The 20,039-nt window shown below is 47.0% G+C and overlaps 1 protein-coding gene across 18 annotated transcripts in view; it reads left to right on the top strand.

Annotated features, from left to right (window-relative positions):
• Nucleotides 1-20,039, top strand: part of LOC119466381 (serine/threonine-protein kinase WNK1-like) — a 420,835-nt gene that overhangs the window by 355,621 nt on the left and 45,175 nt on the right. For 17 of the 18 annotated variants that reach the window (XM_049657238.1, XM_049657241.1, XM_049657234.1 and 14 more), the window contains one exon: nt 5,068-5,543. In XM_049657238.1, coding sequence (XP_049513195.1) covers nt 5,068-5,543 — 476 coding nt within the window. The remainder of the gene's footprint in view (nt 1-5,067; nt 5,544-20,039) is intronic. The other variant, XM_049657231.1, reaches the window with a different exon arrangement.

Raw genomic sequence — 20,039 nt, 5'->3', positions numbered from 1 at the left:
CCGGCACTCTCTCCTTTTCCATTTGATGTTGCCGACGCGCTGGTACGCGCTGTGACACATCACACTCGATGAGCGCGGACACACGCTGTTAAACGCTGGCGGCGTGTGGAACCGCCGTAGAAGCGAGCGAAGTGACCTTCGCTGTTGTCTCTGTTGTCTATCGCTTCAACGCAAACTGAGCACCGAGGACACACAGCACGCACAAAGCTACGAGCCGCCAACCCACCTACACTGCTAGACTCTGCCCCAACGCAGATCACTTTCAAGATACGGCCCGCCGCACAGTTGATGCCAGAGTACAGTACAACGCCGCCACGCTATCCCTCCCCCCTTGCTCCTCCCTCGCCGTTGCCTCGAGCGCAACGGAAGAAGGCGTCACTTCCTCCCTGCTTTTCTTGCGCGCGCGAGATTTAGATGCGGTCGTCAGCTCCCCTCGCACGTTTTCACTCGCACATACAGCATACGGTGCGCAGCGACTGCGTTATCGCCCTTGGACTTTATAGGAATATCTATGAGCCAAAACCAATTTTAGGGCCACAACGCGTCATAGACACCATCTTTATATAGCAAATACGGATCTCAAGGGCCATACTTTTGCTGGTGGAAACCGAAAATATGTCATAGTTGGCGCCCCCGGCACTTTGGGCGGCCAATGCCATTGTCAAGCCACCAAGCCAAGCGACATGAAAAGTCAAAATGGCCGCTCGGGCCGGCGCGGGGTGGCAGTTCACAACGTATGATGCGGGAATTAACGGTCCCACAGTTGCGACGCAACAGCGGGGTTACCAATGCATTGGGTTCTATGGAAGCTGTGCGGGGACCAGCCGAAAACGTCATAACAGCCGGGAAAACGCAGCCCCCGGGAACATAACAGCGGGGTTCTACTGTAACACTATACGACGCTACGACGTCATCGTCACGCTCACTCTTCGTTTCCGATGCCTCGCGCCTGGTGTGACATTCCAAGTATGAGTGCTTCGATCAAAACGGAAAACGGGGTGCGCGTTACAATTGAGGGCGCGTTAGAATCGAGTAAATACGGTAAGCGTTTCTTTTTCAAATTTTCGTGCCAAACCTGCATATAACGAAATCCTCTTTATAACGAAGTTTTACGGGAATTTGTCAATTTCGTTATATCCAGGTTTAACTGTATATCGATAATGTTGTCTTCTTTTCACGCAATTTTGAGGAACATCTAAAACATCTTGCCATCATCCTTCAGAAAATGCCACGTGTGGGGCCAGCGAAGCTTCCCATGAACCCCTAAAAAGTCCAATTAGCATGCTCAAAAGTAGACTTGCTAGGTTTTATTGTGGACAATGGTCAGCGTTGTCCTAATGACGCAAGGCTTCGCGCCATTTCAGAATACCCTTGCTCACACTAAGTCAAGAGCTTGCAGCGTTTTTTGGGGAATGATTGCATTCTATTGTTGTTTTATACCACGCTGTGTGGAGCTCACAGTTCCACTTACTCAACTAGTGCGCAAGCGCGTAAAATGGTATGGGGGCAAATCTCAGCGAAACGCATTCAGAACACTGACGAGTAGTATTGCTGAGACCACAGCTCTAAAACACCCGACTTAAACAAGCTGTTTTTGATACAAACAATTGCTAGCGACTATGGTCTCGGCACTGTTTTACTACAGGATGCCGAAGGCAGAACATGCCTTCGTGATTGTGCGGCTTGTGAAGTAATTGGCGTTGTCGGTCATCAATTGTGGTGGAAAACCAAAATGCGAGAAGACATCGAGGAGACGGTGCCAAATGTTCTGAGAAGTGCACGCAAAGGGTATAAGTCAACCCACTTCGTAAAGTGGTCAGTAACCACCAATAGGTAGCGGTTGCCCCGCGGAGTACGGGGGAAAGGTGCCATGACGTCACACGCGTTGATTCGCCAGGTTCTTTGACTAAGAACTGACTGCATCAAGCCTAATGGCAGACCACCGTCTGTGTTTTTTTTTCCTCGGGCAATGTCTCATAGGAGCAATGCATTTTCATGCGATTATTGCAATCGCGTTCTTGCCTAAACTTGGGTAATACGACTGCAGAAGTGGGCTTTTACTGCTACAGTAAAATCTCGTTACAAGAGACACTTGGTTATAAGACATTTGAAAATGGTTTGGTTGGTTTTCCTATGTTCGACATGTTAACAACATCACATACAAGAGACATAATTACAAGAAACGCTCTGTTACTAAGGACAACGTTTTAGGTCCCTAGACTACGTTATTCACTATTTAGAAGAGACACATCCCAGACACGGATCTTGCATCCAAACCAAGATGGAAGATCCTGTGGAAAACTGCCCTGTAGATAAAACTTGGGCCTGCACCCAAGAGACTGCAGACGTTCCAGAATCTTTCGAGGAGTTAGTGTCTGCAGATGTGGGCCTTACAGATCATGCTTACAGATCAGATCACAGATACAGCTTACAGATCATACAATCCTCGCGCAAGTAAATGGTGCATGTGTCCTAGAAGATGAACCAGAGGACGAGGGACGACGACGAGGACATTGCAGGGCAGAAAGTGTCGGCAGTTGAGGCTGACGAACATCTAAAAGCACTTCAAAGGTATTGTGAGCAACAGGAAGGCTTGTAAAGTGAAGTGCTTTACCTGCAGAAGTTGGGAAGGAAGCCAATACAATCTGCAGTCACTAAAAAACGAACTACTATGAACGACTTCAAGCCATCCTGAGCAATTTCCTCTAGATGCGTTCAAACACAATTTGATGCTGATGTGTAATAAAGTGATCTAGTCTGACTACTCAGTGTTTTTAGCATTTTTGGCTACAAGAGACCTTGGTTACAAGAGACATGTTTCCCGGGTCCCTTGAGTGTCTCTTGTAACAAGGTTTTACTGTATTTCTAAAACTGATAGCTTCATATGCCAGAGTACTAGCTTAAATAACATTCCGACCCACGAATGTGTCAAGCCCCAGCCACGCTGGAGGAAAAACGCACGTGGCGCACCTCTGGCAGGTAAAATGCTGCTGCGGCCGTGCGCTGCTGCTCAGTTAAGTGAGAAAACGGCAGCTTCGTTTAACTTTCAGAAGAACTTTTCTACGGGCATTGAAAAGAAGAAAGTTCAGCGCAAACTGATGAGCTATTCAACGTTGCTGAATAAAAGTGTGTTGGCTGCTGTTCGTGTGGCAATGAGTGATGCTGCTCCGCTCAACATGTTATGCGGAGCACTATCACTTGACGCCATTCGAATCTTTGCTATTGATTTTTTCACCGAGTATGCCAATTTTATAGCTTTTAGAGCTTGCTTTGGATAATATGATTTTCGGATGACACGGTTCCCGTGAAGATCTCACTGTTTACTGCAGACAGCACACTTTCGTAGAATGCATCTTTTTGGCTGGGGCTTGCAGTAAAGTATACATATTCTAGTGCCTACATAATGCTTTCATTTTATTATCTGTGCCACCTCGGTGATTGAACCCAAGAAAAGAACACGTTCCACTGGAGTACAAATTGCACCACTGCTGAGAGTCTGAAAGACCAACATCTATGCCTCAAGAAAAGCTGAAGTGGTCACTTTTATTATCTCTTTGTTCTGATTGGCAAGTGGCACTCCACTGTATAATGAATAGTTCTAAGCTGGTGAATTTTGTAGGACAGACTCCATATAGGCACCTTCGCATGTCATGAGAGAATATAATTTTCATCAGCCTCTGTATCAGAAGGCGAACACGCAGTGCAAAGGGCTTTTCTAGTGGCTGCTCTTTCTTTGTGTGTTCTAGCAGATTGTTTCATGAGCCTGAAAGTCAGAATTGCTGTCATTTGATTTGTCGCACCCTGCAAAACTGTATACAAGTGATTGTGACTGTATTTGCACAAACTCCAATAACTGAACACAAAGCAATATACTATGGAACCTCTTTCATGTGTTTCGGGGGAAGAACGTACGATCCGTAGTCACTAAATATGCCATCTGCATAAAGTTGACATCTGCATAATGCGAAGCATTGCGTGAGTCGGTGCTGTACAAAATGCCAACGTGGGTCGCTGGTGGGTCCCATGTGGCCCGGGACACGCTTTGTCCCGGATGTGACGGGAAGATGGTGACGGGAAACCAAAACGAAATCAATTTGGAGGCATTGCCAGAATACAATGGTGCCAGGGCGAAATATGACGCTCACTTCCCATCGCCTGCAGCAGGGAACGGCGCCGCATTTGGGTTATCGCCTAATAAATGCAGTACGCTTTCAACAGAGAGCATAGTACTGCACATGCGCTAGGAAACAGATAGGTGAAAATGCTTATCGCAATAGGGTTGGCGGCGATTGCTGTAAATGAGAGGTGCCAGGGTGGCTCAGCCGAAGGTATCATGAGTGTGTGGCATCATTTTCGCCTGACACTGCAGGGAAGCTGCCATAGCGGGCCCCTACTCATCTGGCCTTGGGCTTTGTTCACATGCGATCTAGCGGCCGGAAAACATATCATACGACAGCATTTTGGCGATGTGCTTAACTTCCGATAGATTGGTTTCTGGAAACATATCAAACGGTTAAAAACACTGTTAACTTTATTGGATCATTTTTTGTGTTTTTCATTGCAAACGTTGGGGCTGGGAAGTCGTACAAAATGGGATCTTATCAAGAAGGTTTTATTGTATTATAAATATCAGCCCTATAAGACCCTTCAAGCATGGCAGTCCCTCCAGTTGACCACCACCTTCAGTGACGTGGCAAACTGTAATAATGGAGTCTAGCACTTAATTTCTCACACGATATGAACTTTCCATGCATAAAATATGTTATCCCATGCTTGCAACCTAGTGAGGGCAGAACTAAAGTTTCTTTCCATTGAAGAATTTTGGGTTCAGCGCATTTGCTAGAGCCCAAAGGCCACGCGCTACCGCTCATAAAGTAGTGGTAGCATGCAAGAGCACGACTTGCCACTTCAAGAGGAAAAACGTCCAGAGAAGGTGGTCACCCTTGGTGACCACCATGCCGGAAAGGGCAAGATCATTTATGGTATTGTTTGATTCATCATTTGCATCTGGCTTTAATGACAGAGCCTTTGAACGTCATAAGCAACAGGATGTGTGTCTCCTTGCAGCAGCTGGGCCATCTGCAGCAGGTCGCTTTTCCCGCTTCCATGTGACCCCTGTTCGTGATGACCCTCTCCTTGGGAGTTCCACCAGCCTGCCATCGACGCCATCATCATCCTTTACAAGCACCCTGGCCCCAACACCAGCCACCATGACCACCAGCACTGCTGCTTCGGTCACTGCGACTGAGGCACCAACAGTGGCCACCACGGCCACTTCGCCCATTCCACCAATGCCTCTAGCATCGACCACCACATACCCCCATGAAACGGCAGTTGGCAACCACAATGATGGGGAAGTGACTCGTGGTGGCTATGTGGTGAGCACGGCCACACAGACCAGTACCACAGAGATGAAAGCAGCAGCACCTGTGTCAGTGAGCTGTGGTCGCTTCCAAGTGACCACTGTGGTGGACGATATTGCCGCTACTGGTGTGCTAGCCAAGCAAAAGCCACCAGCCATTGACCTTGACGAGCACACCAAGGTAAGGCAGGTCCCACAGCTCTTAACGTTATTCAACTTCCTGCGCTCATACCACCTGAAACATGATGGCTTTTCTAAGGGGGCACAAGTCCTATAATGTTCTAATTATTTCAATGTACTGCTAGACAGGGTCACTGGTCCAAGCAGGAGGCACATAGTATGACCAGATGTAGGCGGTGAGGTGGGAGTAACAGGACAGTTTGACCGTTTGACTTTATTGCTTAGTTAATTGTCTCACAGGTACAGCTAAAGTTCTATATAACCAAGTAGCTAAAATTTGCAGTTTACTTAGTTGCCGACCGATATTTTACACGGTAAGGGCCGTAAATAATGTTCAAATAAACAGGTCGTCCCAAAAAAAAAAAACCAAATTGCAATGAAAAAAAGAAGAAATGAAATATCAGTCTCGTTGAACGAGTCTGCAACCGAAGTCTTGATTTGACGTGTCGGCGAATATCTCTTCAGAAAGTTTATGCAGCACTAAGAAAGGTAAAAAAAAATGCAGGTCCAATGCATTGTTGTGATCGGTGTGAAGGTAGCTTTCATGTTCACTCCACCGCCACAGCTTGCCAACACAACCTCTGTTGTCGCCAAAAGTTGGATGGCACCGAGTGCTGCGTTCTCAGCTTCACTTTAAACCATATAAAGCGAGGCAAGACCCTCAATGACGGCAACTTTTTCCACAGTCATCACATTTGCTCTGTTGCGACATAGTACCTGCACATCATATATAAAGAACACAGCAAGATTCAGTATGTCACCCGAGACAGATTCAGTATGGTGTCCTAGTTGCCGTTATCTGCAGTGGTTCTATGGAGTAGGTGGGCATGTCGATGGTAAAGTCCAAACGAGACCTGGCGTGGCATTCAAAGTTGTGTATTTGTTCCCCATAAAACTTGCAAGTCGGTTTTATAGAATACATAGTGATGCTGGGATTAAATTAAATAATTAAACAGCTCAAAAAAAATCAGTCGGCTGCTTATTTCCAAAACTTATAGCAGTGCATGCACCTAAAACACTGTTATTTCTCATAAAACTTAAAAGTAGCCTGTTAATTTCAATATTTGAATTGATTTTGCCGGGAATCTGTTCCTTTCTTTACGTAGTCGAGGATAGCTTCTTTCAGCTTAGAGATTGCAGGGAGCAAGCCCTGTGGTATCCCGAAACGAGTGGCGACATCCTTTTTCTGCTTGCCGATTGACAGTGCTTTAAAAAATCTAACCTTGTTCTCAAATGATAGGATGTTGCATTTAGTACTGTTCTCCTCATGCTGTCAGTGTTATATTGTAGCACTCTCCAACAAAGCACAGTAAACAAACCGGTTTATTGTGGGTGAACTTGTGCCTGGAAACTAAAGGCTAAACACTCTTACACAATTTGCAAGAATAGTTGACTGAAGCCTTTTCAACAGACCACCACGTCTCCTCGCCGAACACACTTTTCTTGCACCCAGATGACCAGGAGCCACGCCGTGACTTCTCATTTTACGAGTGACTCGGGCGCTGTTGCGTGCACAAGAAACACACGTTGTCTCACCATGTGCAAGCCGTTGCTGGCCCTCTTCTAATGGCAGTGCGATGAGGCGCTTGGAAGGGTACCTTGCTAGAGTGCTCTTAACTTGCAAATTGGAGAGCTCTCTCCGGCAATATATCCTCAACAGGCTGGTGTGTATCTGGCACGGAGCATTAACCGCAATAAAACAAAGCACATCTGTAGTGTCAGATTCCACGCAAGGTATGCATGGAATCTGAAACTACAGTTAAACTTCAATATATATAAATACTCAGTATAACAAAGTATATTTCACTTTTTATAACTGCTTGGTCCGTAGAACACCATGTATTTAGAACCTCACTATAACGAAGTGTGTTTATACATGATTTCAATATAACAAAATTTCACTGCCATCGCGAAGGGATAGCTAGACAAAAAAATAGAAACTTGTGAGGACACAGATGATAGAATGGTTGAATTACAAGTGGCCACTTGTAAATCCACCTCTCAATTTGCGCGCCATGTGACCAAAAGCAACCGTCGAAGTGGAGCCACGTGATGTTCCAAATTAAGTGCAAGAGCAATAACATCCTATTGTGCACCGTATGCTTTGGGTGCGAGCGAAAGCGTGCAAGGGGGAGTAGAGAAGGATAGTGGCTTGATGAGCACTGTCTTCCCGCACAAGTAAAGGGAAAGGGGAGCCAGATCAAGCACGCGAGAGGGGCATGCGTGTGCGTATTTAGCGCGGCCGTCGGCTTCGCATGGCAGTCCGCACGCCCTGGTTTAGAGGTAATCTGCCGTGTGGGCAAATAGTGGGTGTGCCAAGATGGCGTGGCATCATGCACACTGTCTTTTCACACATTTGTTTCTGAAGGTTGCGCAATCTCAAGTTTCGGAGATGCATAAAGAGAGCGAGAGGCAGACAAAGCATTCACTCGCTGCTGATGAGGTTTTTCATGATTGCGTTGCCCACAGTGGGTGACTGTGGGACAACGCTATCATGAAAAGCCGGGGTGGAGTAGACGCGAAAGCGTGACTGAAAGCATAAAAAACATACGAAAGCTTTGCTTCATACCGCCGATAAAGATATTGCCGACGTAACATGAAACCGTATCTTTCGTAACCGACTCTCAAGTTCAACAAAATGATTTTTCCCATCAAATTTGCTTTTTCTGATTGCCCAATAGTTAGGGAAATTTTGTGACCCCTTCCATGTAAGAAAAATTCATCGGCGACCAGATATTTGCATAAAACGGTGAATCTAAATGTAAAGAAATTTCTATATTTCAAAGCAAATTTCCGATTTTACCTACTTCGTTTATCGAGGTTTAACGGTATGCAGTGAAATCTCAATACAACGAACTTCAGGGGACCGTGGGAAATCGTTCGTTTTCTGAAGTGTCGTTATAGTGAAAGCCCCAAAATTAACTCTTCTGCCCATCAGTTCATAAGTTGTCACCATATGAGCTATCCACGAAAACGTTGCTGCTGACCCTTGGCCAGCACTGTTGCTATTTTCAGTAGGTTGCACCGCAATGCACCACCGGAGCACCGTATAATAAGAGTGGCACACGCAGAACAGACGCCGACACCGAGAAAACTACCGAGAAAATGGGAGCTCTGCTTAACCTCCAAAGTGCAAGGTTTCTTGCCATGGACACCACACTGTCTCGCTTGAGGCGGACAGCTGAACTATTCCAAAGCGCAAGCGCGCGTAAACGACATCGGCCAGAAATTGCAAAATGTGACCGTGCGGACATCCCCGCGATACGGAGGTTACATTTCGCGGCGCGCGGCTAGTACAGAAAGAACTACGAAAGAAAGAGGCGTGCGCAGAATGAAGGGTGAAAGAAGGAAGAGAGCCACCTCCGTTGCTAGGCGACATTTGTCTGGGTGAAGCATGCGCTCACAAAACCTGATGTGCCTTCGCCTCCGCAGTAAAATAAGAAAGAAAAAAAAAGACAAGTTCTTTCTCGTCATCTAGGACTCCATGTCTCGTGTTTGTTTTCGCACTTTGTGCGCCTTGTCGTCTGCTAGCCTACTGTTTCGGCTGCCGTGAAGGGTGCGCAAAAATCTAAGAATCCTCAAATTTTTTAATATTAGTTTGAAGTACTGAGGCATTGTTAAAAGGACACTAAAGGCAAATACTAAGTCGACGTGGACTGCTTAAATACCTTTCCAGAAACCTCGAAACACTTGTCTCGTGCAAAAGAAAAGACTTAGTTTACGAGAAAATTGGATCTCAATGGTCCAAATACCTTTATTGCAATTCAAATCACCCGCCACGCCAACCTAGGAGTGCTGACATTGCATATGCAATTACTGCCCTTTGCTGCCATTGGTAAGTGCAACGGCGCCCGACAGATGGCGGTACGGTGCGCCGCTGCAGCTAAATTTGGTAAAGCGGCGTAGACCGTTCGAGCATTCCGCGACGTCGCATGGAAGTGGAATTCTCTGCTACTTGCAGTCAGTGCAAGGTTCGCGAGCCTGAAAAACAAGTGCAGCGCTGCACGGTAACAGAAAAACTGAAATGCGAAAGTGCGGGCGGCGCAGAGTAGAGCGAACACAGGACACGATAGGGTGCCAAGCTACGGCTTTTTTGGAGGGACCCAGAGCCCTAAGGCCACCAGTGTAGACGAAGACGGACCCAAAGAGGCCCCGAGATTGAAGAAACGTAGAATCGGTAGTAGAAGAAATAGACGTAAGCACCAGGGGCAAGGTCACTCTGACATAGGGTACATTAACATGCAAGGTGGCAGGAATAGGCTGAAGAGGGAGGAGATAGACGAGCAACTAAGGCAGGAAAAGCTGATGATATACGGGTTTGTGGAGACACGTCTTAGGGACATGGAGCAACCTCTCTGTAATCCTGACTATGCATGGGAATATTGCAATAGAACAGAGGGCAGCAGAAAAGGGGGTGGAATTGGTGCATTGATTCATAAAAGTATGAATTGGCAAAGGGTCAAACAGGAATGCAAGGAGCATTTATGGCTAAAAGGGAAAGTTGCAGGAGAGCAGACACTCCTTGGCTTTGTATACCTGTGCACAGGAGCAAATGCCAAAGAGGAAAACAAAAAAAATGCTGGAATGCATTATCAAGTGACATTAATGAGCTAGGTTAGAAGGTTGCGAGATTATTATACTAGGAGATATGAACGCACACATAGAAGACATGGACGGGTACACAGACTCAACAGGCAACATGATGCTGGATATGTGTGAAATGCATGACTTCGTTGTATGCAACAGTACTGAGAAGTGTGAAGGGCACATAACATGGGAGGTAGGGAGCCTGCAATCGACGATAGATTATGCACTAATGTCACATAGTATGCACGATAGGTTAAATGTAATGAGCATAGATGAATATGGCTCCAGAAGTCTAGGTAGTGATCACAAACGTATTAAGGTGAGTTTTAGAAGGGAAATGAAAGTAGGTAGGAGGCAAGATGAACAACCAGGTGGGATATTTTACTCGGAAAAGCAGCTTGAAATAGCAACCCAGCAAATTGAGGAAGTAATTTCAGAGGATACAAAAACAGAATGGACATATGCAAATTTACCAGGGCTATTTAAGCTAGAGCTTACTAAGGTACGAGTCAGGACAAAAGGGAACAGAAGACGTAAACCCAAGAGCTGGTGGGATGAGGAGGTTAAGAAGGCCATAGAGAAACGTCAGGAAGCATCCAGGGAACACAGATATTCAAAGCAGAGGGGTGAACCAGAAGCTGATGTAGGCAGAAAATGGAATAACTTTTTAAACTGTAGAAGGGAAGCATCCCATTTGATCAATGAGAAGATCAGAAGAAAGGGGAGCCAATGTTTGTCAGAAGTAAACAAAAAGGATAGAAAAGCAGCGAAGAAATTTTGGAAACATCTCAACTCCTTGAGTAATAAGACTAGCCTAGAGCAGAGGTTTATAGTGGAACCTCGATGATACGAATCTCACAGGGTCACGAAAAATATTCGTATTAGCCGAAATTCGTATCATCGAAACACAATTAAAACTAGCTAAATTAAAGAGTCAAAGGTGAACTCACTGAGGCACATGCACGTAAAAAGCATTTACAGGATAGATCACTTATAACGTAACCATTTATAGTGAAGAACTGGCTACAATGCAGCCTTTTCCGACTCCCGTTTACCCTCCCATAGAACTCCATGTATACGCATACCGCTTACAGTGCAGCCGCGCTAGACGAAATACCGGTTATAATGCGGCTTCCGCGGTAAAATCTCGCCGACAAGGGCGGTAGCCAGCACGCTTCTCAACGAGGTGCGCCCACCGATGGGAGAGGAGATCAACGAGGGCGATGCGGAGGAGGAGCATGAGACGTGGAGCATGAGTCCAATGGCGATAAAATCATCGCTGCGCGCCGTATGTGCCAGTAAAAGCGCGCGGGGGATGCGCGCCTTCACGGAGAGCGAACGCACAGCGGAGAGAAAACGCGACTTCCGTGGCGCGAGAGGCCGTGTGGGTAAGGGAGGGAGGGGGGCGTGGCGACGCTGTGCTACGTCACCAAATGCGTATCTTGCAACCGCGCGCAAGGGTAACTGGCGACGCAATCTCTCACACGAAAGGAGCAAAGCGGGAAGGTAGCGCGGGAGGGAGGGAGTGGGGGGCTTTTACTCTGCCAACAAATGCGTTCTTCAACGTTGTGCCTGTGCCGGCTGTCGGTGTCGTCGCGCGCACTGTATCTTGAAAGCGATCTCCACACGGCTCTGACCTTTGTATGCGCCGTGCTTACGCCGCTCAGTTTCCTGTTGAAGCGATAGACCGCACGAGCCTTCGCTTGCTGCGGCGGCAGCGCGTGGGGAAGAGCGGCCGCCGCAGCGAGCACAGAGACAAAAGGAGAAGCACAAAAGCAACAAAAGCGCCGCCGCTTCAAACTCTTCGCGCCCAGTCACGACTTCCGCGCTGTCCGGCGCCGTGTCCGCGCCTCCGCACCAAAAGAGAAAGGGAAAACACGCATGACTGCTCGCTGTTCTCTTTCGCGGCCGTCGGTGGGGCGGCGTTTATTCGTACCAACCGACGCGGGTCGAAAATCGATTCGTAACAACCGTTCTCTAGCACGTTGCAAAGTAATGGGGCTCGGCCGGGACCTCAGAAAAATTTGTATCATCCGGAAATTCGTATTAGCCGTGATCGCATCATCGAGATTCCACTGTAGTTACAGCTCAAGGTGTTCAACTAGAGGGAGATGAGGCAATGGAACATATAAGAACAATGATGACAGAAAAATTTAAAGAACGAAACATGGCATGTGCTCAATCAGGTGAGGATGGACTAGTCAGTGCAGTGGCTCCACTGGCACAAAGCGAGTGAGAAAGGGCAGAGAAGAGGGTTCCTAGTAGCAGGTCGACAGGTCCTGGTGGCATCCCAATTATGTTGATAAAGACATTGGGCCCAAAATCTAAGAAAGCATTAAGAGAGGCAGTGAGCAAAATGATAATGGACGGTAAAGCCCCTGACAGGTGGAGACTGAGCAGGATGAGCATGATATATAAGGGAAAGGGGGACAAAGCCGACATAAACAACTACCGTCCCATAACAGTGACGTCAGTGGTTTACAGGGTGGTGATGCAGATTATAAAGGATAGACTGCAGGCGTGGGTGGAGAGCGAGGAGGTGCTGGGGGAACTACAAAATGGGTTCCGAAAACAAAGAAGGTTAGAAGATAATCTGTTCTCATTGACACAGTGTATTGAAATAGCAGAAAAGGAAAACAGGCCCCTATGGCTTGCATTTCTGGATATCAAGGGAGTCTATGACAGTGTAATCCAAAAGGATTTGTGGGACATACTGGGCACTCTAGATGTGGAAGATGGAGTAATAAATATTTTCAAAGATATCTATAAAAGTAACAAGGTGCTTATAAAATGGGAAAATAAGGTATCTGGGCCTATAGAGATACAGCAGGGGCTTAGGCAGGTGTGCCCTCTGTCACCTCTGTTGTTCATGCTGTATTTACAAGGATTAGAGAAAAAATTAGAGGGGAGCGGACTTGGCTTCAACCTTTCCTATTTCAAGCAAGGAGAATGGATTAAACAGTCATTACCAGGACTGATGTATGCGGATGACATTGTACTTATGGCTGACAGCAAGGAAGACTTGCAGAGATTAATGGACATCTGTGGTAAAGAGGGAGATAGCTTAGGTTTGAAGTTTAGTAAAGAAAAATTGGCAGTCATGATTTTTAATGATAATCAGGGCAGCGAGCATAGGATACAGGAGGTTACGCTGGAGGTGGTGGATAAGTACAAATATCTTGGAGTGTGGATAAACAATGGGACTGAGTACCTAATGGAACATGAAAAATATGTAACGGCTAAAGGTAGCAGAAATGCAGCTGTGATGAAAAATAGGGCACTGTGGAATTACAATAGGTACGAAGTGGTGAGAGGGATTTGGAAAGGGGTGATGGTCCCTAGTTTGACTTCCGGCAATGCGGTCCTGTGCATGAGATCAGAGGTTCGAGCAAGGTTGGAAGTTAAGCAGCGAGGGGTAGGTAGACTGGCTCTGGGAGCACACGGAAATACACCAAATCAGGGGGTACAGGGTGACATGGGATGGACGTCATTCGAGGGCAGGGAAGCCAGCAGCAAGATAGAATTTGAGGAGCGATTGAGAGAAATGGCAGAAAAGCGGTGGGCAAGGAGAGTTTTCAGTTATTTGTACATGAGGAATGTTGATACAAAATGGAGTAAGCTGACCATAAAACTGTCAATCAAATATTTGGACTGCAGGAGGGATGCAAACCATTAAACAACGGTTAAGAAAAAGGTTAAGGAAACAGAGAGGGGTCTGTGGAAAACAGGGATGCAGACGAAATCAGCACTGGGAACATACAGAACTTTCAAGCAAGAAATTGCCAAAGAAAATATCTATAATAATTCTAGGGCAAGCTCTTTGTTGTTTGAAGCCAGGACGGGAGTATTGCAGACTAAGATGAACGGAGTCAAGTACCAAGGTATAGACACGTTGTGCTGAGCGTGTGGAGAAGAAGAGGAAACTGCTGAACACCTCATACTTTTCTGTAAAGGGCTTAACCCTACAGTGCAAAGCAGCGGGGCTGATTTTTTCAAAGCATTAGGGTTTAGGGACAGTGAAGGCAAAATAGACTTTAAGCGGGTAGAGATAACCAAACGGAGGTTATCTGATTGGTGGATAAAATCAAGGCAGGGGTGAACTTTCACTCACCACAAAGTACAAAATACGTTAATAGTCATGACTAGGTGGCGTATGCCACCGCCCGATTTAAAGGTTTCAGCCTCATCCATCCATCCATCCATCCATCCATCCATGAAACCTTTTGACCGCCCGCATCGTTGTCAACGGTGTAATGTCAGTTACAGTTCAACCTGCTTATAACAAACCTCCATATAACGAATTCCTGGATATAACGAAGTTTTTTTATTCCCCGCCATTACTCCATAGAAGCACATGTATTGGAGACCTCTACGTAACGAAGTGGCAGCGGGAGACCCCCTCGATATAACGAATTTCTCCTCCAACAACCTAGAGATTTCGCCCCAAATTTTGTCATTTTTGCGCGAGCAGCAACCGGAAGCACCTTCTCCGCCGCGACGAAATGCGAAGCGAGCGCACGTGTGCCTGCGTGCGAGCGTGTGAGGCGGGCCTGCATCCCTCGCCTGGCGATCTTCGCGGGCGTGATCTTTCCCCCTCCCTTCATTCATTCAAACCTGATCCTGCTGCTTGCTGCAGCTGGCCTAGCCCGCCAAGCCGGCACTCTCTCCTTTTCCAGTTGATGTTGCCGACGCGCTAGTACACGCTGTGACACATCACACTCGATGAGCGCGCACACGCGCTGTCAAACGCTGGCGGCGGATGGAAGCGCCTCTGGAGAAGCGAACGAAGTGACCTTCGTGCTGTTGTCTATCGCTTCAACGCAAACGGAGCGCCGCGAACACACCGCACGCACAAAGCTATGAGACTCTGCCCCAACGCAGATCGCTTTCAAGATACGGCCCGCGCTAAAGCCCCTCTATATAAAAAGTAGCGACAGTCTCCTCCTCCGCCTTCCCTCCTCCTCGTTTCTCCTCTCTTTCGCGCTCCTTTTTCGACCGTTGCGCCGCCTACACCGCTTGAAACACGTGCACTTGTTTATCTTTCGCCGCTGATCATATTCGACGATCGCCGACTGTGTTCGTCGCTATCGCCGTGCTCCTCGCCAGTCGGTAGACGCTTCTCGGGCGAAAATGGCGATGGAGCGTGATCGTAAACAAACGCAGCCAGCGCCCGAGGGCTTGACGGTCCACGTGATGCCATTAGGCCAATACCGATGCGGCGTCGGCCTCGGACAGGGTGTGCGAGGAGGTGGCGGCATTCTTCAAAGCGTGACGCTACTTTTTATATATAGGGGCTTTAGCGCGCCATCACGCAGTATGCAGTTTATTTATTTATTTATTATAAATACTTTCAAGGCCCGAAGGCACTACAGAAAGGAGTGGTATGATATTACAAACGTACGCAGTTAAATAACAGGTAATGAGTTACAAGGCATTTTCCAAGTTCTGTATCTGCAATGGCAGCAGTGGAGGAGGGAAGGTGGTTCCATTCAGTGCTTGTTCTTGGGACGAAAGAATCATGATATAAGTTAGTGCGACACAATGGCAAGCTTACTTTGAAAAGGTGATCGGTTCTAGCTGAAACGTAGTAAGGCGGTCAAAATAGAGCGTGTTTCAACACTTGATTGTAATGGTATATTTTATGAAAAAGATTCAGGCGGGAGCATTTGAGACGGAGGGAAAGGTCTGGTAAATTTAATGTTCTTTTCATGGATGTGACGCTAGAATGACGGGAGTAGTTTGACAAGATGAAACGTGCGGTGCGATTCTGAACTGCTTCAAGGGTAATTATGAGAGATGATCGACTAGGGTCCCATATGGCGCATGCGTACTCTAATTTTGAGCGGACGAGGGTTTTATAAAGCATTAACTTAACGGGAGATGGGACAGTGGAAAAATTACGACGCAAATAACCAAGCATGCGGCTCGCATTGCTAGTCACATATTCAATATGAATATCCCAGGACAGATTAGAGGTAATATGAACGCCGAGATATTTATAACAGTCAGTGGGGGGTAAAGAAACATTGTTGAGGAAGTAGGTAGGCATGCTTTGAGTAGAAGAATGCCTAGATATACGCATGCTTTTACATTTAGTTGGGTTGAGTGTCATGGGGCCAATTAGTGCACCAAACGAAGACACTGTCGAGGTCACATTGAAGTTCAAGCGAATCTGTTGTGTTAGTGATCTTTTGGTAGATTACACAGTCATCTGCGAATAGTCGGATAGTTGAACTTGAAACGCAGGAAGAAAGTTGATGTACGTTGATGTAGATTAAAAAGAGCAAAGGACCGAGAACGGACCCTTGCGGGACGGGACGCCAGATGTTACTGTAGTAGGGACAGAAGAGACGTTATTAGTTGTCACGTACTGGGTGCGGTTAGCCAGAAATTGTTTTCTCCATGCTACCACATTGGGATCCATATTAAGCTGACAAACACCTACCCACATTTACATAGACTGCACAAAATATTTCCTAACAAACACAGCGACAGATGTCCATGGTGCGAATCCACCCCGACCCTAGAAGACATCACTTACCAATGCACGCAGCGTCCGGCAGACGCCGTCTCGCCGCTACTTGACTATACACTTAGCAATTGGTCGTGGGAGGCGCGACTCTCCGAACTGGACTTGGGAAGCCAATTGGCGACCCTCCACCAGGCCCGGCGCGCCGCAATAGCCAGTGGGGCCCTGGAAGAGGGGCTCCACCCACAGTGACCAAGCACGATCTTAATTTAAATAAAGTTGTTTCTCTCTCTCTCTATATTAAGCTGACTAAGTTTGAAGATGAGCAGGGCATGCGAAACCGAATCAAAAGCTTTCGCGAATTCAATGAATATACAATCTGTTTCAAATCCCAGGTCTGCATTAATGAACAGGTCATTAGTAAAAGATAGCAATTGCGTTTCGCACGAAAATGTTTTTCGGAACCCGTGTTGGGAATTACTGAAAAAGCTATTGGACTCAAGAAAATCTATAAGGTGCGAGCATATTATGTGCTCTAATATTTTGACAGGAATGCACGTTAACGAGATGGGACGGTAATTATCAGGAGAATGTACATCACCTGACTTATGCACGGCAACCACCTTCCCTACCTTCCAGTCTGACGGCAGCGCCTGCATTTGTAATGACTGTTGAAAAAGTTTCGGTAGAATCAGTGATGGAATATATTTTCGTACACTTCAGCATTTTCGATGAAATGAAATCAGGACCTGCAGATGACGAAACCTTTAGGTTATCAATCAGTCTTTCAACACCAACAGCATTGATCGTGATAGGGTCCATTGGTAGGAAAGAAAAGCTTGGGAATAGTGGAAATACAGTGGGGACAGCTTTCTGAAAATGTGTAGCAAATTTAGAGTTTAGCACTGCGCAGCACTTATCAGAAGCTACCGGCGTGCCGGAATGAACTAACTGAAGCAGCGTATGTTTCGTGCCATTAATTATGCTCCAAAACTTGCGAGGATTAGAAGACAATAACGACGGAAGTGTTGTTTCGAAAAATGTCTTTTTGGCATTTAATACTGCAGTACAGTACTCTCGATTCACGTTGATGTAAGGCGTCCAACGATCAGTTTTGTGCGACAGTTTTGCGTGCCTGAATACCCACTTCTTTTTGTTGCGCAATCTTTTTAAGGAATTATTGAACCATGGCGAATGGGAATTCGATGGAACTTTTCTTTTTGGCACAAACTGGTCAACCAGGGACAACAACTTGGTTTTGTAGAGCAACCAGTCTTCAACTGATCGCTGCTCGAAGCCAGAGAAGTAGTAGTCCACAAAGACCTGTAATTCCCGGTTTATAGCATTGATGTCTACTTTGCTGTAATCCTGGATGACCTTGATGACCTGGATGACCAGTTGATGCCAGTGTACAGTACAACGCCGCCCCGCTATCTCTCCCTCTCGCTCCCTCGCTGGTGCCTCGAGCGCAACGGAAGAAGGCGCGCTTCCTCCCTGCTTTTCGTGCGCGCGCGAGATTTAAACGCGGTCGTCGGCTCCCCTCGCACGTTTTCACTCGCACATACAGCATATGGCGCGCAGCGACTGCATTATCGCCTTTGGACTTTATACGAGATATCTATGAGCCAAAACCAATTTTAGGGCCACAACGCGTCATAGACACCATCTTTGTATTGCAAATACGGATCTCAAGGGCCATACTTTTGCTGGCGGAAACCGAAAATACGTCATGGTTGTCGCCCCTGGCACTTTGGGCGGCCAATGCCATCGTCAAGCCACCAAGCCAAGCGACATGAAAACTCAAAATGGCCGCTCAGGCCGGCGCGGGGTGGCAGTTCGCAACGTATGATGCGGGAATGGTCCCACAGTTGCGACGCAACAGCGGGGTTACCAATGCATTGGGTTCTATGGGAGCTGTGCCGGGATCGGCCGAAAACGAACAGCCGGGAAAACGCAGCCCCCGGGAACGTAACAGCGGGGTTGTACTGTAACACTACGACGCTACGACGCCATCGTGACGCTCGCTCTTCGTTTCCGATGCCTCGCGCTTGTGCGAAACGACACGCGTCCACGCATTCGGTACCTGGTGTGACAGTCCAAGGATGAGTGCTTCGACGAAAACAGAAAACGGGTGCACGTTACAATTGAGGGTGCGTTAGAATCGAGTTTATACGGTAAGCGTTTCTTTTTCGAATTTTCGTGCCGGACCTGCATATAACAAAATCCTCTTTATAACGAAGTTTTTCGGGAATTTGTCAATTTCGTTATATCCAGGTTTAACTCTAGTTCTTTTTTGTAAAAGTGTAATAGAACTGGTGAAATAGTATTTTCTTTCTTCTTATAATACAGTACAATGATGTTTTTATAACGAGCGGTGCAGTACTAGTGACAGAATTTAAATGAGGAGTACCTTCGTCATCGGGCGAGTACATGAATGTCCCGGGGGAGTCTCTAATCGTGTCCTGCATTTACCTAAATTTCTCTATTACTAAGGCTCTGCTCGTGATTATATTGACGCTTTAGAGATACTCGAGCACTAATACATCACTTTAGCTTGACTTAGTATTTGCCTTTAGTGTCCCTTTAACATGACACACAAACTGAATAACGATTGTTATTCTGAAATGTTCGGTCTTCTGAAGTTCGTAGTACTGAAATATTTTTGACATTGAAACTATAGGCAGTCAACGGGATATTGCTGAAAAGTTGGGTAATGTGGTGTTCGTAGTAACGAGATTTTACTGTACCTTAGAATGTGCTGATACAGATGCGCGATACGACGCGCCGATATGTATGCCCCTATTGTCTCTGCTCGACACCACAGTCTCCAGATCCGGACCTCCAAGATTTGGAAGCGTGCACTGCCAGATTTCGGACACCACGGCTGGCTATTCAGCCACTCTTTGCTATGCAGCATGCGATTTGAAAGGTGCGTTCATAAATGACCACTGGAACCTGCAGTATTCATTTATTGCCTCAATCTTCCTCAATGTCCCCTAAATACACTTAACAAAGCTCAAACATGTTAAAGTTGTGGAGATGGGTTTGCGCAAGGCTTACCCCACGAGCGACGGTCAGGAAAGGGCACGACGCTCCTCCACTCCGCAACGCACAAAGGCGCCACGGCAGGGTTCGTCGACTCTCAGACACGGCGCCGAGAAGGCTCCGGAGTCAGATCGCCAACAAACACGGGTTTATTCACCCAAGATACAGCACCGTGCGACAGTCGTGGCGCTTACGGGCCAAGGCTCACCACAACACCGATCGAGTACGCACGCCCGCTGCGCTAGAGCTAACCGGGTAGCAGTCCACCAAGCGAGAGAACGAGGAGTTGCGAGAACAAAAGTCTCATGTAACCTCCTCGTTGCGGGCCTGTGAGGCTGAGCATCTGACGCGGCGAGGAAGCGCTCAGCGGACGAGAGCTCGGGTGGCGAGGGTGCC

The sequence above is a fragment of the Dermacentor silvarum genome, chromosome 10 (genome assembly GCF_013339745.2).
Source record: "Dermacentor silvarum isolate Dsil-2018 chromosome 10, BIME_Dsil_1.4, whole genome shotgun sequence".
Classification (NCBI taxonomy): domain Eukaryota; kingdom Metazoa; phylum Arthropoda; class Arachnida; order Ixodida; family Ixodidae; genus Dermacentor; species Dermacentor silvarum.
The sequence above is the reverse complement of the archived record's forward strand: the minus strand, read 5'-3'. Positions and strand labels throughout refer to the sequence as shown.